The 24,574-nt window shown below is 39.1% G+C and overlaps 2 protein-coding genes and 1 long non-coding RNA gene across 4 annotated transcripts in view; 1 reads left to right on the forward strand and 2 right to left on the reverse strand.

Moving 5' to 3' along the window:
- atp6v1ba (ATPase, H+ transporting, lysosomal, V1 subunit B, member a) overlaps positions 1-408 on the reverse strand; it is a 34,402-nt gene extending 33,994 nt beyond the window's left edge. Inside the window, exon 1 of the mRNA XM_077729652.1 lies at positions 164-408. Coding sequence (XP_077585778.1) covers positions 164-269 — 106 coding nt within the window. The 5' untranslated portion in view covers positions 270-408. The remainder of the gene's footprint in view (positions 1-163) is intronic.
- Positions 115-8,336, forward strand: LOC144205340 (uncharacterized). 2 transcript variants are annotated; one of them, XR_013328060.1, is made up of 4 exons: positions 115-433; positions 612-1,167; positions 4,340-4,405; positions 7,785-8,336. It is a non-coding gene; the product is annotated as an uncharacterized LOC144205340 (long non-coding RNA). The 2 variants fall into 2 exon arrangements; XR_013328059.1 differs by lacking the exons at positions 4,340-4,405; positions 7,785-8,336 and having other exon boundaries at positions 612-1,464.
- On the reverse strand, positions 7,573-23,650 carry vax1 (ventral anterior homeobox 1). Its single transcript, XM_077729653.1, has 3 exons — positions 22,363-23,650; positions 20,740-20,927; positions 7,573-9,044 (listed from the first exon to the last, which is right to left on the reverse strand). Exons 1-3 carry the CDS (start codon positions 22,574-22,576, stop codon positions 8,514-8,516), a joined length of 933 nt encoding a protein of 310 aa, XP_077585779.1. The 5' UTR covers positions 22,577-23,650; the 3' UTR covers positions 7,573-8,513.
- Positions 23,651-24,574: the final 924 nt, after the last annotated feature.

A 24,574-nucleotide genomic window follows, 5' to 3' on the forward strand; every position in this document is an offset into this window, starting at 1 on the left:
AAAACAATAAATACAGACAAATACATCAAACAAAACTAGCCACCACTGTTATGTGTGATGAAGCCTTTCTTTTTTTTACGGTTGTCATTTTTAATTCATTTCATCGTTAGCCTGTAGCTACGTTAGCAGCAGGTAGCAATTTGATGTAATCACTTGAACGTACTTAGCCTTGGTTGGGAGATGTAATTTCTGGTCACGGCTTGAGTGTGCGTCCTCGCTGCTGCTGCCAAGCCGTTGTCCATCGTCCTGTTTGCCACTAACGTTGCCATTGCTGAGTAAAGTAAGCGACGGTCTTCTGGTCGTTTCTGCTAACCAGTGCTGCACAACACGGATGACAGCGAAGGGCTTACTGCTCAAAGTCGGTCATATGACTGCCTGACGAAGCGGATGTCCCCAGAGCGAGTGAGCGTCACTGAGTCTCGAAAAAAAGGAGGTTGGTGATAATTTGAAATCATTAAGAACACAAATTAATCTGAAACTCTTGCTATATAATGACTAATTATATAAAAAGAATCAATATTTTTTTTTAAAATAAGAAAGTTGCTATTTTGATTATTGCGGGTCAAGAATAATGTATTCATTAATTTTCTGAAGCGTTTTATCCTCCCTAGCGTCGCGGGGGGTGTTGGAGCCTATCCCAGCTGACTTTGGGTACGAGGCGGGAGAATCCCTGAATTGGTAGCCATTCAATCGCAGGACACAAGGAGACAAACAACCATTCACCAGAGCTGCCAAACTCTGTCGACCCTATTTCAGGAATGTCTTTGTCCAATTTCTGGAGTATTTCCGGAATGAATGTTCATCTCATTTCATTTTTTGAACCGCTTTATCCTCATTAGGGTCGGGGAGATGCTGGGACCAATCCTAGCTGTGTCCGGACCCTTAATTGGTGGCAATCCGATCGCATGGCTCAAGGAGACGGACAACCATCCACACTCACTCAAACTCACACCGACACCCACCCAGGGGCAATTTGGAGCACCCACTCACCCTACCATGCATGTTTTTGGAATGTGGGAAGAAAACGGTGTACCCGTAAGAAACCCACGCAGGCCCAGGGAGAACATGCAAACTCCACACAGGTGGACCAACCTGGACTTGAACCCAGGACCCCCGAGGTGTGAGGCCGACGCGCCAACCACTGGCTTCACCGGGCCGCCCTCTGGAGTGAGTGCGATTCATGCAAAATTTATATAAAATGTAAAAAAAAAATAAAATAAGAGCAGGACAATTTTCAATCAAACTTATCATCCTGTTTTCACATTGATTGAAATATTGTGTTTTTGCAAACAATTGTGGTGTGGGTCCTTGGATGTGTGTTTTAAAGTCAGTAATTCCAAGATGTGTCATGTTGAAGTTGTACCTGCATGCTGTGCAATATGCAAATGTCGGTACTTTTGGAGAAGGCGTCAACATGGGATATTTTGTCGAATAAGAAGCATTAAAGTTCTACGAGTGTCTGGATTTCTTAAAAGTTTCATCCAAATCATGATCCATTTTGCGCATATTCCAAGGAGGCATATTGGTAAGTGCTGTGTACTATGCAATCGATTCTGCATCGATTGCCACGCTGAAGTTTAACAAAACGAATCATTCGTCATAACTTGGATTATTCCCAAGGCACTGTTACTGAATTCTCCCGGTTTCCAGTTGAATCAAGATGACAGATGCCTTATCGATGGTGTTAATTTAGAGAGGATGTCTGGAGTCCCACAGGTTGTGTTGCATTTCCGTGTAATTCCTGGAATTTTGGAGTACATAGTTGGCAGCTGTGATTTACGCTAACACTCATACCTAGGGGCCCTTTAAATTGACCACCCCTCTTTCGGAATGTGCCCGGAAACCAGAGTACAAGGAGAAAACCCACTCAATAATGGCGGCCACCAGGTGGACGACGTCACCTTTATCCGAAAATAGAACGCTCTAGGCAGATAAAACAGCTGTGAGCCTCGGTGGTTGTGGACTTCTAGAAGTGCAAGCGTCGGCCGACCTTACGCTAGACAGAATGGCTGAGCGGCTCGATGTAGCGAACCTGAGGGTGGAATTTCCCAGAAATGTTTTCAAATGCGAGCACCGGGCAACCTTATGGCGGATGCCGTCATCGTTATCAGAAAATAGAGCGCCCTGGGCAGGTTGCATAGATGATGGCACAAAAAGCACTAGAAATCTGAAGAGGTAACCACTGCTAGGTTGAGGCTGATGGTATTCCCTCAATAGCTCATTCAATCATTTCAGGTACATGCAAAATATAGAAAATTGATGCAACTGAAGGGCTTCAGCCTACACAAGTGAGGCTCTCATTTTAGAAATTCCTTTATTTATTATGAGTTCAAAGGGAGGTGATCCCTCCAATGCGTGAACTGTAATTTACAATCACACTTCAGCACTTCAAGAAGTTTTCAAAAAAGATTCCAATTTCTATTGGTTGCCAGCCAATCGCTGTTTAATTTTAGTTCATCAACAATATTAAACTAATGATTATAAAAAAAATATGTATTTTATTAGAGTAAGGCGGCCTGGTGGCTGAATTTTGGGGTCATGAGTTCGATCCCAGGTGAGTCGTCACTGTGTGGAGTTTGCAGCTTCTTCCCGAACTTGCGTTTTCTCCAGGTACACCAGTTTCTTCCCAATTCCCCAAAACATGGGTGGTAGGTTAGTTGAACACTCTAAATTACCTCTAGGTATGACTGTGAGCGTGATTGTTTGTCCGTCTTATTATGTCATGCAGATGGCTGGACACCAATTCAGCAACAATACCACAATGGCTTTTTATATGGATATTACCTGGATCCCACAATGCAATTCACAACAGAGGGGGGGTTCGAGCGGGGTCGACTTTTTGCACAGGTGATTCGTAATCTAACATAAACAAATTTTAATAAATTTGGATTACGATGCAGACACTCAAAATAAATTTAATCTAACCTTACACTAAACTTTTCTAATTTTGTTTTACCTTTTTATACCTTTGTTGTCCCGCCTGGCTGTTTGTGCCCGCCTCCACCCTCACTTTCACTATCAATGGGCTGTTTGCATTTGTATTCCCTTCAAAATATTCCGAAAATGATGCACACAAATGTCTCACAATAGGATAACGCACGACCACCTGCCAATCGGGATGTAGTCTTGAATTAGCGATTGCTCCCCCAGCGGGAGCAAACAGGCTTAGGGAAAAGAAAACACTGGAAAAATGCTACGCTCCGCCCAGTGTTCGCAGAGACATTACAAAGAGGGAGTTGGGTCCAGAGACATTACACAAGGGAGTTGCGGGGAGAGAGCCAGTGCCCCTGATGTTCTTATGAGCAGCCAACGAGAAGTAATATATATACTATGTACTCGTAATAGCGATCGCTCTCCCATTCACGCTTAGTGACGGAAAAAACACTGAACAAAATGCAACGCTCTGCCCAGTGCTCGTAGATATCTGTTATACATAAAAGAAATGCAGTAAAAAAAGACAGTGCGCTAAAATCATAAACAACTTCTGATGTCTTGGCCACCTGATTTTCTCGTACCTTGAAATTTTTCTTGTATCTAGAGATAATTATTTGCTCGAAATGTTTCTTGTATCTAGAGATAATTATTTGCTCAAAATTTTTCTTGCATCTAGAGATAATTATTTGCTCGAAATGTTTCTTGCATCTAGAGATAATTATTTGCCCAAATTTCTTCTAAGATGGTAATTCACACTTTAAAACGAGCAACACAAGATCTACAAACAATAATGTGTATTGATAATTTTAAAAGGGTGAATACTGTGTTAAAGTCCTCTACAGCCTCAGAGAAACACTCAGAAACATTCTCTATTCTCCAATCGAACTTGTTTTCGGGTTTGGATGTTTCAAACATGCACGATTATTTTGACAGAGGAACCACGCTAAATGCATTAGCATCAACACTAGCAAGGATCAGGATTGCAATTGACATGTGGCTGGGGCACACCCACTGAATCTTAGCACTGAGAGAATAGGCTGATTTTCAAAAGTTAATTCATGTAATTTCTTTTGTTCATTCATTCATTAACTTTGAGTTCATGGCAACCTTAATTTTTTTGTATTTTATTTTTATTTGATTGCAATCATGTTTGCAAATGTAATTGTTCTGTAAATGGTAGGCCCGGAACTTGGTCATGGTGTGGCATCACACTGTGCTTTTTTATTATTATCAAAGTACCTATGTTCTGAACAATGAAAAAGCCATCTGCATTTTGTGTACAATTCTTTTCTGCCATGACCTGGGCCTCCACCACAATGCCGATGTTTTCCGCCGAGAGGCACTTTTCTCGGCCGGAAAATGTCAGCCTTCTCGTTTTGAGTTGACCGACTTTTTCTTTTCCTAGCACTGGATGCCTTAAGACGCCAATGACCTCCAACCTTGAAGTGCCGTGTGAGTGTATTTGGGTCAAGTGAGTATTTTTTTTCTTTGTTAACAAATAAGTATTGCAAATCTAAGTATATGTCGCCTCATTGTGTAGGGGTTCACTTGCCTGACTTCGGTGCAGGCAGGCACGGACTCGATTCCCACTGGTGGTGGTCTGATTTTGAGCGTGGATGGTCGTTTGTCTCTCTGTGCACTCTACGACTGAATGGTGACCACTCTAGGGTGTACTGGTCTGCCTTTCATGAGTTGGGATAGGCTCCGGCAAACCCTGGCACCCTTACGAGGATGCGCGGTTTGGAAAATGAATGAATGAATGAGTATTTTGGAACCAGTTATCCTTGTATAATGCCTCTTGATTGAATTTAAGCCTCTACGCACAGAAGCATTCCCAGAACCCTGCAGAAGCACCATATTTCAAAATAGTAAAACTTGGTGAAATTGAAGAACGATTGTAGTACACGTACTGACTCAAACACATACAACTGGGGTTACGCAAGTTTTTGAAGTAATATTTTTAAATTGGATTTCTCTTTTACAATTCCAAATGTGGAAGAATCTTGTGAGGGTTTACACTTATTTCATTACTTAATGGGATTATGTGTTTTGAAAGAAACAATGCAATACAATCAACACGTTTTTTTCCCTAAACATACAAAGACAAGAGGAGTTTTCTCAAACACATTTACGGAGTGCAATGGCCTCAGGATTTCTGTTACACGAGTGTGTTAGTTCATTAAACGGAAATCTATGGCCCAGGGGAAAAAAAGAAAAAGCGGTCACCAAAAAAAAAAACAAGACAGGATGTGACCTCTCTTTCCTCAGCCTTGTGCTTGAATACTGTGAGGACCATGTGATGAGAGAAAATGTGTTGGTGGTCTGCTCCTATGTAACGCTAGAAAAGTCCACCCCCCCAACACACTCCACCATTGCCTACATACACACACACATGCACACAGCTTTACAAAAACACATAGATTCATCCTAATTGGATTTAGGATGAAGCAAGAGAAAAGGTGGGGGAGTTTGGAGGGGTCAGTGGAGGGGTGTTAGGAAGCATAAATGCGACCTCCACACCCCAATCTTTTTCCGAGGGGAATTCCTAAGACAGATCTTGTTCAAACAAACGGTTTCTTTTTTTTCTTAAAACAATAATGTGAGCCCTAAAAGTTTTTGCTCACGCAAAATTTCCTCCACCGCTCATTGCCAAACAAAAATTCTACATTATATAATTCTAGTCTAGTGTTGTTAAATGGGTTAAATAAAGCTGTTTACTCGTTTATATCAGTACATTTTCCACAAAGAAAATTTGTGTACATGAAAACGAGACTTGCTTTCTTCAAAAGTTGTAAATTGCAATTAAAAATTGTGTTATACTCTACTCTCACAAAATTTCTTCTAATGGGTAAACATCATGGCTTGAATGCTTGGAATTTATTGACCATTTTGTATGATTTAGGAGGACTAATCAATTGCATGTTGGGCCAGGTTTATGATGGTTTACTCAGCAACCATTCTGACATTTGATTAAATATAGAGTAAGGTTTTTCTAAAACTGTCTCTCCTTAGAGACCTTATTCTAAAGAACTATAATTCATTCATCATGATGTATACACACATTTCTTATATAAGGGAATATAAACCTAACCCTAACCCATACACCGCTTATCCCATCTGACTTCGGGTGAAAGGCAGACTACAGCCTACAATAGTCCCCTGTCTGCCATAGGGCCCAAAGAGAGACAGACAGACAACCATTCAGATTTACAATCATATCTCCACTGAGCGGGAATCAATCCCACGCTCGCGCGCACCAAAGTCAGGGGAGTGAACCACTATACCATCAGGTGGTGGGAATATACATGTATTCATTTATTGGAACTTACTTGATGAGGATTAAAGATTGCCCGGATCGTAAATTGGGCCCAACCACATCCTTTTTAGACGATCAAAATTGGGTAAAAAAAAATGTTTTTTTTTTCAAAAACAACAATTGACAAAAATATAATGCTATTGCTACTGCAACAAAAAAAACGACATGTACAAGGCTATATAAATACGTTTATGATACTGAAACAAACTTTTTAGAACAAAGCAAAAATGTTGATTTATCACATTTGGACTATTTTTCTTGATGCATTTATTTGTTGAGTACCAAATATTTCAATGTAATTTCTTCGCAACCGTATTTTGTAATTATTAGATTCACTTGTAAAAACAATTTTAACCCTCTTGTTTGTTTTTTAATGTTTGATGGCAGTGATCAAAAGGGGAGGGGAAGAGATATTCGGATGTGCTTTTTTTCCCCCTTCTTAATACATTACCGACGTATTGGATCGAGACTCAGTATCGGCAGAACCACAAAAGGAGTTGACTCAGACTCGTCTCGCATTACAAATATGGCGATAGAAATGATCATTAAAGAAATATCAGTTTGCTTTTTATCGCCCTCATCATTGTTTTTCATGCCATTAGTGTAAATACTTTATTCCGTATACAATTAAAAAAAAAACAGTTGAACTGTATTCTTGATAAAATGTCAGTATTTAGTTAACTTCATCAATTGCCAATTTATTTTAAAAGAAGCACTTCTTTACGATGATCGTCATTAGTGCTAACTTTTTGTATACTGAAACACTGAAGAAAAATCAGTATCATAGGTCTGAAACCACTGTGTATTGTATAACAGTCATGGAATTCTTCATTTAACTTGATTCAAAAGAAGAGGAATTATAGAAAAATGGCGAAGCATGTAGCCGTACAGGATATATATGTATGTATATATATATATATATATATATATATATATATATATATATATATATATATATATATATATATATATATATGTATATGTATATGTATATGTATATGTATATGTATATGTATATGTATATGTATATGTATATGTATATGTATATATATATATATATATATATATATATATATATATATATATATATATATATATATATATATATATATATATATATATATATATATATATATATATATATATATATATATATATATATATATATATATATATATATATATATATATATATATATATATATATATATATATATATATATATATATATATATATATATATATATATATATATATATATATATATATATATATATATATATATATATATATATATATATATACACACATACACACATTTGGAACACACATTTTACAAATCTCACAGTACAGCACCAAATAGTTTTTAACTGATTACTTAATCCATTCAATACATTCTTTCAATCATGATTTACTTACTATACCAATAATGTAACAGTTAGAAAACTGAATAATTTACAATAAAATAACAATTTTAAAACTACATATCTCTTTTCCAGTACTTGTTTCGTACAATCATTTCACTCTTTCTCCAGGTGTGTCATCCTAATAGCCACTGGTTTCACAAAGGAGCTAAATTGGAATCTTCAAGGTTACTAAACCATTCCACATTTCGGTGAATATCACACAGCGAGCAGCACACTGATGGTGAAAAGCTTTTCTTAAAGACTACTACAAATTCACAATGGTACTGAAATTACAGACAAGAAAAAATTATCAAAAGTAAAGGTTAAATACTGCGACTTGAGGACAAAAACAGCAAAGATACGGTAAAAAAAAATAATCCAGTCTTCAATTAACCATTCTAACGACAGTAAGCAACTCTTCTGAATGACAATTACATCTCTTGAATATTTTTGTTCAAGACAATTTTCTTACAAATGAAATTACAAGACAGCTTTAAAACCATGTGAATGTTGTTTGTTTTATCTTACATATTGCTATACAAAGCAGCTTCTTTCTCTACAGCTACTCAAGTATACTGTCTTGTTTGACTGACCCAATACAATTCAATCATATTAAACTGCTAAGAATGTATTTTATGCCAGTTGCAACCTTATGCCGGTTCCTTTGTTTTTTTAAGGAAGGTTTTGTTATACTCCCTTTACAAATTGTCTTTGCATGTGTTTTTTTTGCATCTATAATACCACAGAACATGGTGACAAGACAGATGACACATTGACTAAAACAAAGACAAGTTAAGCTTAATAACAACCAAACATCCAGAAGAACAAGCAAGCGTACTTCCACATGAAAGCATAGCTTCATTCCAAAATCTTCTTGTCCATGGATTCTTTGCCATTGGTCCGCGAGTATGGCTCAAAAGCAGAGGAGCTCAGATAGCGGGCGGAGAGTTCTTGCAAATTGCCGGCTAATGAACTGGCCATGGTCAGCGGGTTCGATGGCATGCGGCTGGCGACACCGCTAAGTAAGGAGGGCATGGGGAAGTTGAATAAGCTGTGAGCTGCTGCAGAGCTTTGTAGGCCTGGCACCGTCCCAGAGCTGGTTACGGCAGGCAAAGTCGGGCTGCTGCCAGCGGCTCCACTGCTACCTCCGACGCCACCACTATTGTTGCTCATACCGACGGAGGGAGAGCGAAGGGCTGAGCCCAAAGTGCTACTACCGCAGTGTGGCAAGATGCCTGGTAGGCCTGAGGGTGTGAGCAGACGACCCTGCTCTAGCAATCTGAGGACACTGCAGGTTGCTGTAGTCTCCGAAACCACTGAGCGGAGTTCTGTATCTTTCCCTTGATCTTTTTTTTGTTTTGTGCGCCGGTTCTGAAACCAAACCTTGACCTGTGAAACAAAGACAAGGAAAGAGAAATATTTTATATTTTTTTATTTTTTCAAACACGCAAATGAAAACATTATAACCACCAACTCTTATTAAACTAAGCTCCACCTCAAAAATAATTTACTTCCAAAATGATACTATATACTGATTATTATTAAGATACATGGGCATAGTGGACCCAAGTCAAAACTAGGGCAAAGGTATTTTTTCTTAAAGTTGTGACATTACAAAAACATGTGCTTTAAGTGACTTGGAAATTACAAATATTCACTTATGTTGATATTGATATTGAAAAAGTCAAATTCCTCATGTCTCACTATTAAATCACCAGAGTGAGTGTATTTGTCAGTTCAGTAATACCCATTGTTCCATGCAAAACGTTATTGACTTAACACTTTAGCACGAATCAACACTTTAATAGTTGTTTTAATGTTTGTTTTAAACAAGTATTGTGCTAAAAAAAATCATAGATAAAAGGTGAATCCAAGGTCAGTATGCAATAGTATTTAGCTTTCGGTTAAACAATAGGATGTTGAGAAACAAGGATTTATTAAGGAAATGGGTGCATGATGTAGAGAGAATCGAGAGGGTAAATAGGTTTCAGCAATATATATCAGATGAATAAAAGAGAAAGACTGCAACAGACTGAGCTGTCTTCAAGTCAGTCAACGTTTACGTGCAAATGACTGACGTTACAGTTGCTAGCAACAGCTAAGCGTATTCTCTGCGCAAATGTCATTCGTTCCTGGGCCCTTGTAACTGGGGAGATTTTTTAACCACCTTGGAGACTTCAGCCCCAGAGATCGGAGAGCCACTCACAAAGTCTCTACGCTTTGCTTCCCCAAATAAAGGCATATTGGTAGTATTGAGGAAGTCTTCAAAGTATTGTGCCCATTGACTCACACCATCCCGAGACAAGGTCAGCAATGGTCATATCCACTATACAAAGTGTAATGGTTGGTGTAGTGGTGGATCATAATTTCCTTGAAACCGTTTGGCAGTTGTTCTCTATGGCCTTGCCGAACTCTTACTATGCTAGAGTTTTTGCCTCAGAGAGCACCAGAGCTGTGTTTTGCTTTTCCAACTCTCTTTAGTTTGATGAAATCTCATACTGACGGGGTCCATCTGTGATTTCCAGAAGGTCATCCACCTTGACAAGGGAGGCATGGAACATGTTCTACACGGACTATGTCAGTAATAAAAAACAACAGCTAATCAACAGCAGAAGGAAATTATTATCGTAATCGAGACTCAATTGAGTACTGTCACCGCATATGAAAGGTGTCACAAAACTGCCAGATGCATATCAATTAGAAATATTCTCAAATTTTTACATCAGTCTGAGCATTGCAATTTTTTTTATCTTGCTCTTTGATACCTGCATTAAAACTGAATAGCTACCTCACGTGCTGCCAAGCACTTTGGCCAGTTTTTTTGTACTTTAAATCTATTTGTACTTTTATAATGACAATAAAGACATTCAATACAATTTAGTAATGACATCAACAACAAAGGCAAAATGCACCACTGCAAGGAGACAGTTTACAATTTACCTTATGGCCATTCTTTCCTTTAACCTTTAAACAGAAATGCTATGAAAAATTATTGTTTTCACACCAACCTTGTCAACCATGTACATCAATAAATAACAGATGAACTTGTGTGTTTTGTTTGACCCTGGCTTATAAATGCCTTTCTCATTGTGACACAAAACATTTTGCCACTTATCAGCAAATTTCTGGTTTTTATTAAATGAAGTTGTATATCATGGTCACATTATTTAGTTTCAACATACATATACCCAGCAAACCAATAATAAAATACATTGACGGTATAATTGTAATCTATGTTTTTTCAACAGGACTCTAAAAATAACATTATTTAATGTAGTTTTTTGACTGACGACCGGTCTAGAATGTACTGTATTTTGCTGTTTAATATAGCCCCATTAAATATACTAAATACTAAATATAATTAATTAAATGGCAGGGGTATATTAAACGGCAGGGGTATAATAAACGGCAGGGGTATATTAAATGGCGCACAAACGGGAAGACACGATCCACTAAGCACTCTTTATGCCGTGATGGGGTGCATCAATGTTTTGCAGACTAAAAACACTTACTGCTCAGGTTAAAACTACTTACTCCTGAATAAAGTCTCTCCTGGAATTTTAAGGAACTTAAGAATCTATAATTATTCCTCCATGAACACCATACAAATTTTGCCAAAAAGCTGAGTTACCGTGTAATATAATATATTAAATGTCAGGGGTATATCAAATGGCGCACAAACGGGAGGCTCAAAAAAGCAAAAATCATTAAATATACCCGGGTATATTAAACGGCAAAATACGGCAATAAGCCTTTCGCCCAAAGTCCGCTGGGATAGGCCCCAGCAATCCTAGTGAGGGTACAGAAAATGACTGATTTAATGAATTTCCTAAATGCCTGAGCATGGTTTGTTCACTAAATGATTCTTAGACAAGAAATATTTAATAATCTGGTGGTCCTATTTACTTGATTTCCCACAAAAATACTAAACTAGAAATTACATTGACATGAATCAGAACTAAAGCAGTTTTCATCTGCTCCAATATCTTAAATTTAGCGTTTTAGCTACAGTAAGTGTAAGAGTATGCCTACCAGTCACTCTTGTAACTCATCTTATCTCATTTTCTTAACCGCTCTATCCTCATGCGGGTCACGGAGGGTGCTGGAGCCTATCCCAGCTGTCTCCAGCCCAGAGGCAGGAGACACCCTGAGTCGGTGGCCAGCCGATTGCAGATTGCCGATTCACAAGGAAAATAACAACCATGCACACTCACACCCATACCTAATTTAGAATGTCCAATCAGCCTACCATGCATGTTATTGGAATGTAGGAGGAAGACAGAGTTCCCGGATGAAACCAACGCAGGCCCAGAGAGAACATGCAAAATAAACACTTGGACCGACTTGGATTTGAACCTAGGACCCCAGAGCTGTAAAGCCCACGCGCTAACCACTTGCCCCACTAGGCCGCATAGTCTTGTAACTACTTTGTGAATTGAACTAACTCTAACCCTATACCATTAATAAGTTATAAAACACGTCTCACTTGCAAATGTTTCATTTACTTATTCATTTTCCATGTCGCTTATCCTCAGAAGGGTTGAAGGGGGTGCTGGAGCCTATCCCAGTTAACTATGAGCAGCAGGCAAAGGACTCCCTGAATTGGTGTTCAGCCAATTGCAAGGCACAAGGAAACAGACAGCCATTCATGCTCATACTATAGAAGCAGTTTAGAGAGTTCAACCAGCCTACCAGAAACCCATGCAAACCCAGGAAGAATATGCAAACTCCCCACAGAAAGGTCCGGACCTGGGATCAAACCCTCAATCTCACAACTGTGGGGGTGATGCGCTAACCACTCGGTCACCGCCCATGTTTCATTTAATGAAACCAATGTTAAAATCACAACAGGACAACCCAAGGAAATAAAATTTAAAAAAAAAAAAGTTTAATAACACCCTTTTACCTATGTGGGACTCAAAAATATTTTACACTAATCTATGTTTCACAGCTTTGGGGTCCTGGGTTCAAATCCAGGTCATGTCCATCCGTGTGGAGTTTGCATGTTCTACCCGGGCCTGGGTGGGTTTCCTCAGGGTACTCCAATTTTCTGACACATTCCAAATTATGCCTGGTAGACTGATTGGACACCCTAAATTGCCCCTAGGTATGGGTGTGAGTGTCCTTGTCCCCTACAATCGGCTGGTCACTGATTCAGGGTGTCCCTCGCCTCTGGCCCGGAGACAGCTGGGTTTGGCTCCAGCACCCGCCTAATGAGGATAAAGCGGTTCAGAAAATGAGATGAGACTATTCTGTGGTAATTTATCTGTTACAAAACACTATCAGGAAGCAATTCGGGGTTCAGTATCCTGCTCAAATATAATTAGACAATGTCACCCGGAAAGGGAATTGTACTCACAACTTCTGGGTTGGGAAACAACTACTCTATTACTGAGTCACTCCACCCAAATAATAGTTATCTATAACGAAGGTGAGCAGCTGTCTGACCCTATATTAAAAACTACTTTCACCCTGAACCTAAAAGTGAGTTGTTTCATCATCGGCAGCAATAACTAAAATCAAATGTTTGTAATAATTGATGATGAGTTGAGTAATTTTGGACCACTCTCTTTTCAGTATTGTTTCAACAATGCCATACTGGAGATATTTCTACCATGAATTGCCCCTTTAGGGTCCTGCCACAGCATTTCAAATTGTGATAATTCTGGATTTTGCAAAAAAACACTCTTAAAGCTTAAATCTGTTTTAAAGGCATTCTGAGATGGACTCAAATAGTTGTGCTAGTGGATTTGGCTCTGTAATTTTTTTCAGATCATTTTTTTTCCTCATATCATCTGGAATTTCTTTGGGTTGTGCATTTTTTGTTCTCAGGATTTTGTAGCATACTTCACTTTGGCTAACACGGGGGTTGTGAACAAATTAGTCACAAAGAGCAAACATTTTAAACTAAGAGTCAAAGAGCCATACCACACAGTGACCTGCCAAAATAGAGAGAAACACACACTAAAACACACAGTTAAAACTATATTATTCACTGTAACTTTCCTCTCCTCACAAAACAACAATCCATTTTACCAAATTATTTTTTAAATATAAATTATCATTTGTTTTAGATGTACCCTGATTAATTTGAGTGTGGTTTAAGAAATAATAAAAATAAGAGAAACATGAAACGAGCCACAGTATATACAAAGTATGAAGCAAAGATAATTCATTTTGGCTGGGAGCCACATGTGGCTCGAGAGCCTTATGTTTGCCACCTGTATCTAAAAGGCTCTACTTAAGTGGTTGCTTGATTCATAACAGTTTTGGCAAAGAGGTTTGGGTGTTGCCATTGAAATTTTAACGATTTTAAATGATGAATATTTTTTTGATTCATTTCTTGAATCCAATTCACTGTACATTATCAATTAACCCACTTTAACCAGCTGAACCTAAGATTGATCAAAAACACCTATATTGGATTATAAGGTAAACTTAAATTATAATTTTTTTATTGATAAAAATTGACATTGTGCTTTATGTATGTAATCTATTTTTGCTGAATAACCTCAAACCTATTTCGTGGGACTACAATTGTATTATGCTGCTTCAGTAACGTGGTAAAAACACACAATTCACCCAAATACACCCATACATAAAACTCATCTCATCGTCTTCCGCTTATTCTGTTACGTAAGAGTGGCATCGTAGGAACGTAGTCGGATGCAAATGTAGGGAAGCAATCACAGGGACAAAGACGTGGAGTGCTCCAACAAAACTGTATTACTTAAGGCAATAATCCCTAGAAAATAACATGTAGTTACAAATCAAACCACAAAACCAAACTTGACCGAAAACATGGGGAATCGAGGAACTTGGAACATGGCGTGGTAACTTGGCATGGAGTAAACAAAGTAGCTGATCCGACAAGGAGACACAAACACAGAATTTAAATGGACACACAAGGGCAGATTACCAAATCACGAGCAGCTGTTTACAAGAGGAAGGGAAGCCCAGAGGGGCAGAAGAGGTAAGAAGCACACACACACACACACACACACACACACACACACACACACACACACATACATACACACATTCAAAACCCTAACATGTTTTGACATATCCGAAAACGGGTCGTTGGGGCAGCAGCTTCAGCAGGGAATTCCAGACTTTACTCTCCCCATCCACTTCATTCAGCTCTTGCAGGAGGACCTTAAGGCATTCCGGGGCTAGCCGGGAGACATAGTCTCTCCTGGCAATCCAAGATCAGCCCCACAGCCTCCTCCCGGTGAGACAAGCCTGGAAAACCTCCCGAGGCTCACCTGGCTCCTCTCGATCCGGAGGAGCTCTAATCGGAGTCCCTACCGGATGACAGAGCTTCTCACCCTATCTCTAAGAGAGAGTCCAGTCCTCATGTTAAGGGAACTCATTTCAGCCGCTCGTATCCGGGATCTCGTTCTTTCGGTCACGACCCACAGCTCGTGACCATAGCTGAGGGTGGGAATGTAGACCAACCGGTGAATAGAGAGCCCCGCCTTTTGGCTCAGCTCCTTCTTCACCACGATGGACCGATGCAGAGGCCAAATCACTACAGACGCTGTACCGATCCTCCTGTCGATCTCCCGCTCCATTCTTCCCTCACTCGTGAACAATACCCCAAGATACTTAAACTCCACCTGAGGAAGAACCTTATCCCCTAGGGGTATGCAACTTTGCTGACTGAGAACCATGGTCTCAGATTTCAAGGTGCTTATTCTCATCCCAACCGCTTCACACTTAGCTGCAAATCATCCCAGATATAATTGGAGCTCAGAGACTAATGAAGCCAACAGAACCACATCATCTGCAAAAAAAGCAGGGTTGTAATACTGAGGACACTAAACCAGGCCCCCTCAACACCATGGCTGCGCCTACATATTATGTACATAAAAGTTCTGAACAGAATCAGTAACATAGGTAACATAGGGCAGGCCTGATGGAATCCAACCCCCACTGGAAACAGATCCGACTTACCTCCGGATACGCAGACCATACTTTAACACCGCTCATATAGAGACCGCTCATCAGGGGTACCGGGACCCCATACTCCCAGTGTACCCCCACAAGACTCCCCAGGCAACAGGGTCGAATGCCTTCTCCAAGTCTACAAAGCACATGTACACTGGTTGGGTGAACATCCATGCCTCCCCAAAGGACCCTGCTGAGGGTTTAGAGCTGATGCACTGTTCCACCTCCAGGATGAAAACCACACGGCTCCTCGTGAATCCGAGATTCGACCTCCCGATGAACCATCCTCTCCAGTACTCTCCAGGAACACACCCTCCGGTCCCCCTTTTTAAAAAGTTGAATCTCCACCCCGGTCTGCCAATCCAGAGGCACTGTTCCGAATATCCAAGCAATGTTGCAGAGACGTATCAACCAAGACAGCTTCACAACACCCAGAGCCTCTAGAAACTCTGGGCGGACGAGGAGCTTTTTGACCATCTCAGTGACTTTGACCCAAGAGATAAGAGAATCTGTCCCAGAGCCCCCCGGCTCTTCTTTCTCATGGAAAGGCGTGTCCTTAGAGTTGAGGAGGTTTTCAAAGTATTCGGTCTACCAATTCACAACATCCCAGGTCGAGGTCAGCAGCGCTCTATCTACACTATGGTGCTCTGCTTCCCCCTCCTGAGACCTCGGATGGTCGACCAAATTTTCTCCGAAGCCACCCGGTTCTCCTTGGTCTCAGCAAACCCCTCCAATGCCAAGGATTTCGCCGCAGAGATATCTAGAGCCGCGTGTTGCTTGGCCACCCAGTGCCCATTAGCTGTCCCTGGAGTCCTGTGGACCAAAAAGGTCCGATAGTACTCATTTTTCATCCGGATGGCATCTCTTACTACCAGTGGGTTCTGGGATTCCCGCCATCACAGGCACCAACCACCTTGCAGCTCTAGTCTGCCGCCCTCAGGAATAGAAGCGCAGAAAATGGGCCACTCAAACTAAATGTCCCCATCTTCCCGGAAATGTGAGAAGCTCTGTCGGAGGTGAGAATTGAAACTCCCTCTGACAGGGGACTACGCCAGGAATTTTCTGCAGACCCTCACTGAACGTTTGGGTCTCCGGGGCCACACGGACATCTGGCCACACGGACATTCGCCCCCACCATCAAAGCCAACTCAGCACAAGGTGTTGATCGGTTGAGAGCTCTGCCGCTCTCTCTACCCGAGTGTCCAAGAAATGCGGTAGCAGGTCCAATGACAAGACCACAAAGTCAATCATCGAACTGCGGCCTTTGGTGTCCTGATACCAACTGCACATATGGACCCCCTTATGCTTGATATGGAATAATGGTGTTCATTATTGTCAGTCCACGATGAGCGCAAAATCTAACAATAGATCACCACTTGGGTTCCAATCAGGGGGGGCATTCTTCCCAATCACTCCACTCCAGGTCTCGTTGTCGTATGCCACGTGAGCATTGAAGTCCCCAGCAGAATAAGTGAGTCGTCCAAAGGAGCACTCTCCAGCACCCCTTCCATGGACTCCCTAAAAGGTGGGTACGCTGAACTTCTGTTTGGTGCATATTCACAAAACACAGTCAGGTCTCATACCCCCTCTCGAAGATGGAGGGATGCTACTCTCTCGTCTACCAGGGTAAACCCCAACATACAGGCACCGAGCCGAGCGGCAATAAGTACGCCCACACATGTTCGGCGCCTCTCACTGTGAGCAACTCCAGGGTGGAAGAGTGTCCAATTCCCCTCAAGAGCAGTGGTACCAAAAACCAACCTGTGCGTAGAGGAGAGCCCGACTACATTACACCGGAATTTCTCGACCTCATGCACTAGTAGAGGCTATTATCCAACCAGACAAGACACATTCCACATCCCAAGAGCCAGTTTCTTCAGCCAGGGATCAGACTGTCAGGGATCTCTCCTTTGGCTTCCTCCCAGCTTTCGATGCACCAGACCTCTTTGGTATCTCTCATAGGTGGTGAGCCCATCTGAGGGAGAACCCACGTCTCTTCTGGCTGTGCCCGGCCGGGCCCTATGGGTGTTGGCCCAGCAATCAGATGCTCATCACCGTGCCCCTCCTCCGGGCCCAGCTCCAGAGTGAGGCCCCGGTGACCGGTGTACGGGCGAGGGAATCCGTAGTTTATTGGTCTTTCTCATCATAAGAGGTCTTTTGAGCCATTCTTTGTCTGGTCCCTCAGCTCAGACCAGTTTGCCATGGGTGACCCTACCAGGGGCACAAGGCAAGCAAGCACCCAAGATCACTGGAACACACAAACCCGACCAACACATTGAGGTTATGAGTCATCGGGGGAATAAAACATCAAACAAATATTAAAAATGATAATAATAATTACAATAACAAATAAAAGAATATTTTATTATCTCTCATTTTCTGAACCCCCTTATCCTCATCAGAGTTGCGGGGGGAGCTGGAGCCTACTCCAGGGCCAGAGGCGGGGACACCCTGAATTGGTGGCCAGCCGATCGCAGGGCACAAAAAGACGGACAACCATGCAGATTCACACTCATACATAATGGAAATCTAGAGTGTCCAAGTATCTTTTTGGAATGTGGGAGGAAACCAGAGTACCTGTATGAAACCCACGCAGGCCCAGAGAGAAACTCCTCACAGATGGACATGGACCTGGATTGACCCCAGATCTGTGAGGCCAACGCATTGACCACTCGCTCCACCGGGCCGCCCATCTTTTGTTATCTTTATGATAATTACTTTGTTAAAAGAAACAGAACAAATGACAACTGTAGTACAATGATACATGAAATGTGCCTTTTAATCAAGTGTGCCTCATGTATGTATTTAAAATAACCTTGTTCAGTGGTGGTACACATCATAATGGTGAGCCTTTATTTCTGAAAAATACATTTATATTTTCAATGATTATTTATTTATTTATGTTTTCAATGATTATTTATTTATTTGTATTTTCAATGATTATTTATTTATTTATATTTTCAATGATTATTTATTTATTTATATTTTCAATGATTATTTATTTATGTATATTTTCAATGATTATTTATTTATTTATATTTTCAATTCTTTATTTATACATTTAAATATTATTGATTACTTGGAGGAGCTTTCAATGACACTGGGTTTGGATGTTTGTTTAAATGTCTTTGGAATATGCTGGATTTAAGTGGTTTATTTTATTTGGGTCACAGGTAATGATTAAAAAACACACTTTTAAATAAACTATAAAAATCAATGCTATTATTTGTTGATTACCTTGCTGATAACGATTCAATCTAAATGAACCCAATAAGTTAAGAGGAAATAAAAATGTAAAATTGCTCATATTTTACTTTTTATCCTTACAAAATAATGTCGAAATTTAATTGGAGCATTTGGTGTAAACAAAGTTGGCTTATAAATAGAGAAACCATTGGTCACGTAAAAAAACGTTTTAGTGTGTTTTGTGGATTACACATTAAAAAAAAGATGAGAATAAAAAGAATATATTTTTGTCGAAGCATGTAAATTCAATTTAACCAAATGCAAATTTAATAACACCTTTGGTTCCCTGAGAGCTGACACAAAAAAATAGTTCAAGTCTAACTCGTTGTTTTTTTGTTTGTAGTGAATGTGAGAAAACATTAAACTATGACATTGGAGCATTATGAATCATACAAAAAACGCATTCAAAAATGATAACATCACACTCTAAAGGTACGTAAGTACATGTGTCAGATATTTTTAGAATTAATGTTGTAAATACAATAAATCCCCTGAAAAATTCTTATTTATGACCTTGGATTGAAATTGTGTGAAAAGGTTGACCTCCAGACTTCTGCAAAAACCTAACCTCCTATAGCCTTGCTCAAAGCCACCATATATTATAAACAGAGACCGTTATCCAATTCTGAGTCATTGGACAAAAATCCACATGAGCTTTAAATTTGCTAAAGTCAAGGAGAATCTGGATTGATTTTTTCCAATCTCGATCTGAATGTGCTACTACTTTGAAATACGGTGTCAAACCCAATAGTGCAAATGCAGGTCATTTATGGTGCTGATCTCTCCCACATGTAAGTCGAGAATGTCCTCAATATGTTTTATGGTGACTTTCATTACTGCTGCTTCCAGTTGAAATCAAGTTTGTTATATTAATTGTGTATTCTGAAGAGCAGGATATTATTATATGGGTAAATGTTAACTTTACGCACAGCAGGGTTCTATGTCTGAATCTTTGCAGATCTGTACTTATTTAGAAATAAAAAGAGAAATATAGGTATATCCATATGACATTAATTTTGCTCTATTCAGATTGATTATGAGATGAAATAGATTACTGAATATGGCAGCTGTCTTAAAAAGTTCACAGTATGCTTGCCAAGCGAGGCACAACCGTGAGGTTTATCACACTCTTTGCAATTATCATTGATTAAGAAAATAAGGGCACTTAGATTTCAGTCAAAAATTCAAAGTTGATTTGCTAAATTCTATTTCCCCAGAATGTCAAATATGACCAGATAATGAAGTGAAACCAGATAAAACAATAACTGAAAATATAGAATGAAGAGCTGTTCAAATGTTAATAGCTTGTAGTTATTTACTGGGCATCGTATTTTGAAATTAATGCCCTCACGCTCACCATAAAAGTTATAAAAGACATAACCACAACAAATTAACAAAATGCAATATATATATAAAAATAATGATTTTTAATATTTATTATTTTCAGGAATATTATCAGAAAGAAATTCTTGCTTTGTAATTTTGTGGTTTTCTGTGGTGCCATTTCTTTCAATTTCCAGACATCAGATGACACTGATTAAGTACAGCGCCAAATGGAGAACTATTGAAAATCCTTTGTATTTAGTGTTATTGAAATGTGTTGCGCCTTGTATTTAAATCCTTAAACTGCACAGAATGATGAAATGAAACAAATCTCTATCAAGAAATGTCATCACAATTAGTCGAACATTTTAAATCCATTTAAACCAAAAACTATAGCTTCACATTTCACTGAATTAATTTGACTTCCCAAAATCATTGGTTTAGTTTATACTCCAGAAACTGTAACTGGTGCTAACTAAACAATGTTATTTAAAACTGATTAATTGTTTGTTTGTTTGTTTTTTTATGTCTGGAGAAAGGCAGAGTAAAAATGAACACCTACCTGAGTTTCAGATAGATTAAGCTGGCGGGCGAGTTCAGTTCGCTCCCTTCCCACAACATACTGACACCTCTGAAACTCCATTTCTAACCTGTAGAGCTGCTCTGCTGTGAATGAGGTGCGGGTTCTTTTGGGCCGGTCCAAATCCAAGCCCTTTGGTAGGATAATCTCTCTGATTGAGCCTTTTGCATCTGAAACAATGATAACAAAGCGGACTAACACATTGATTTTCAGTGTGACACAAAGACAAGCATCATTTAAAGAAATAATATGAGTTTTATATTATAAGTTTGTATGTGTGTGTATATATATATATATATATATATATATATATATATATATATATATATATATATATATATATATATATATATATATATATATATATATATATATATATATATATATATATATATATATATATATATATATATATATATATATATATATATATATATATATATATATATATATATATATATATATATATATATATATATATATATATATATATATATATATATATATATATATATATATATATATATATATATATATATATATATATATATATATAATGTGTAGAAAAACACATTGAGTGACTAACTGACATCAATCAGATATAGCATAATCTTCAATAGAAATTGAATTGAGAGTTTGCTAACATATTTTAGAGACAAAGACCAAACAAGACAGCTCATTGTTAAACAAATTAGTGTTTGAACGAGTGACTCATAATTTACTTATAACAACTGGACATCTTTCAAAGATAGTATTGCATTTAATTCCCAACAATTTTTAGATTTAAAATGCTGTTTATTAAAAACAAAAAAAATTGTAAAAATTAAAAACAAACAAAAAAGTATGTTTCAAAATACAATAGCTGTGTCCCTCGCTGAATTTAGAATATTTTGGTTTTATTTCACTGGCCGTTTAAGGAAAGGTTCTGAGAGAATGCATTTCTTTAATCTTTTTCTTTAAACAATTTGAAAAAAATTGGGATACAATTGAATTGGATTGGATTGGATAACTTTATTCATCCCATATTCGGGAGATTTTGTAAATAATAAAATATTAAGATTAAGTTCATCAATATTGTAATGCTATTGGACAATATTCATTTTCTAACATTATTTATCATAGTCATTTAATCTTTTAATAACAATAATATCTTCACCAACATTAAGCATAATCCCTAAGTATAAATGTAAATCTATTTATTGATTTATTTAGTTGTAAAGAAAATCATTCTTACATACTGTCTATCCTAATTTTGGTAAAATGTAGGGATTTAAAACCCGAAGAATACTTTAATTTTTTGCACCCCATCCACGAACACACACACACACATGCTCACTCAAAGTTTAAAGCAGCAGTTGGTTAGCTAAATAGTTAAAGAATTTACATTAATTTGTACTTGTGAAAAAATGCAGGGAGTAACAAAAGCAAATATTTGTTTTAGTTCTGTTTATGAAAAAAAAATTGCAACTATTGCCAAAATAAAATGTCAATGTACCCATTATAGATTTAAGTGACTTTGAAATGTATCATAAAAAAAGGAGGATTTTTGTCACATATGTGTCCGGAATACGTTGTATAATCGCTAATGAAGAGCGCCAGATTTACCTCGCACAAGTATTCTCCGACAGTAGTCAGGATCTCCGGCGCTTCCCCTGTTTTTCTCGCAGTTTTCCACTGTCCCAGAGGAGGAAAAAGAGCTCTGTTGCTCCTTCAGAAAGCTTTTAGACAAGGCGCCCTGTGAGTCTTTTCCATCTTTGCCCTCCTTAAGTCCATTCTTCAGCACCATTCCTTCCGTGTCTTGGTTGTACCTCACGTCCATACTCAATTCTTGGACCTGCAGCGTGTCCACCTCTTTTTTACCCCCTTTGTCCCGTGTGAAAAAAGAAAGGGATTTCAAGTGAACACAGCGGAACAGATCATCTAACCAGTTTGGGTTTAGTTACAATACACCACCTTTCAGCAAGGTAACGTCAGCTATCTAATGTTGGAATACTTCTGCACCCAAACTGACGAAACCCAATTATCACTGACCAACTCCCTTGTCCAATGATCTTGGTCGTCTCAGTGAAACTCGATGATAATTCAAAGCCCCCCTTTCCTTGTTACAAAGACATCAGGCTGATAGATAAGATACTCATAATCAGAGCCATGGATTAACTCTCGGTGTTTCATCTGATTGCGGTAATTGTGTTGCCTCCAAATTTGCGTAACCTTGTGAAGACGCTAAATTGTTTATAAAAATTGACCGGATCTTGATGAATCCTCTCCGTTTGCCTGCTGTCAGTCCGGGCAATCACGAGAAATGATTGGTCTAGCAAGCTTCCCTGAGCCTTCATGTGAACATAGACAGTCGCAGAGATGTGACTCCTCCAAACTGAGTAAAAGTTCCTGCTTGCTTCATTCTTTCACCTTCAAAATGAGGCAGACTTCTTCTCCTCAGCTTTACTAGGCACAATCTGATTGGTGTCAACCGTCAGTAAAGTTTGACTCAATTTTTCCTTGGCTGACGTCCTGTAATACTCAGATCTACCGCTATTTTGAGCAGGACTTGCAGAGAATTATCCAGAGGGAAGGAAGTGAGAGAGAAAAGACGACAAGAGAGGAAACATATTTCGGATGAAATCCAAGTTATTTCAAATCATAAAGACAAGTGACGCCGAGATTTCTGCTAGACGCTTCTAGTTGGTATTTTCCCTGTTTCCCACGAATAACTACCCACCATATTGTAGACATTGCATCTTCCTGAAAGCTGATGACTGAACCCCACAAACTAACTTCAATTCTCTTGATCTTGTCCTACGCATTTCCAAGATGCCAAAAAAGGAACAACACTTGTCATTACGGCTTAGGCTGCCTACACTCTCTCACACATGCATACCACTGGAATGGCCCCTTCCCCTCTTCACTACTCACCTTCCAGCCCACTAACCACCCACCCAAGCACCAATTCATAGCTATTTTAATTGTCAGTGCAACAATATCTCTGAACACAGCAGTGGCCAGTAATCCAATAAGACCATTGATTAGGCTACAAAGATTCAATTCAATCCAGTGGCCTACTGCAAGGAACATTCTCTGCTCCTTCTTGTCACCTTAGCTGGCCAGAAGCCCCCTTCAAGCTGCTCCCCTCCCTGAGTGCCATTCATTTCTTTATGAGAAACAGAGAGGGAAAGGAGTGAAAGATGGCAATTATCTAATTGGACTATTAACAGACAATTCTGTGAGTGTGCCTGCCCGGCAGCAGTCTCCGGGTGGCTTTAAGGGCTGCATGTTGAAATAACTTTATTCGCTGAATGTTGGGGGTGTGGGCGAAATTTCTGCCTGGGTTGGGACATGAGCCATTGTTAAGGGAAGGTAAAAAGGAGGCTAAAAAAAGAGGAAACGAAGCTTCTCAAGCAGCAGAGCACAGCCTCAGCTTGGGAAATAGATTGGGGCTGCAGCGTCTTGGCCTCTCAGTGACAACAATGACCAGACTGGTGTGCAACTTTGCTTGCCCATCACTTGCCCAGTAGACATTATAGAGACTATTTAGTAGCCTGTGAATATATCCGAATGCTGCTATTTGATCATCAAGCCCTTAAGATATTAATAAGGAAATTAAAAAAGACTGGGAAAGATAGCATACTCCTTCAGTGAAAGCCTTAGTGAAAGGATACAAAATATATAAGGTACAGAAAAGGCTAAGGATGCTACTTGGAACAAATTAAATGTGCTTGCATAAAAGGTTGGTATAATATAATTGAATTCAAATAATCAAACAAAGGCTTATAACAAGCAACAAGTGAAATGTAAAACTATTGGGGTAGATTCCAAAGTT

This window comes from Stigmatopora nigra, chromosome 12 (genome assembly GCF_051989575.1).
Source record: "Stigmatopora nigra isolate UIUO_SnigA chromosome 12, RoL_Snig_1.1, whole genome shotgun sequence".
Lineage (NCBI taxonomy): Eukaryota > Metazoa > Chordata > Actinopteri > Syngnathiformes > Syngnathidae > Stigmatopora > Stigmatopora nigra.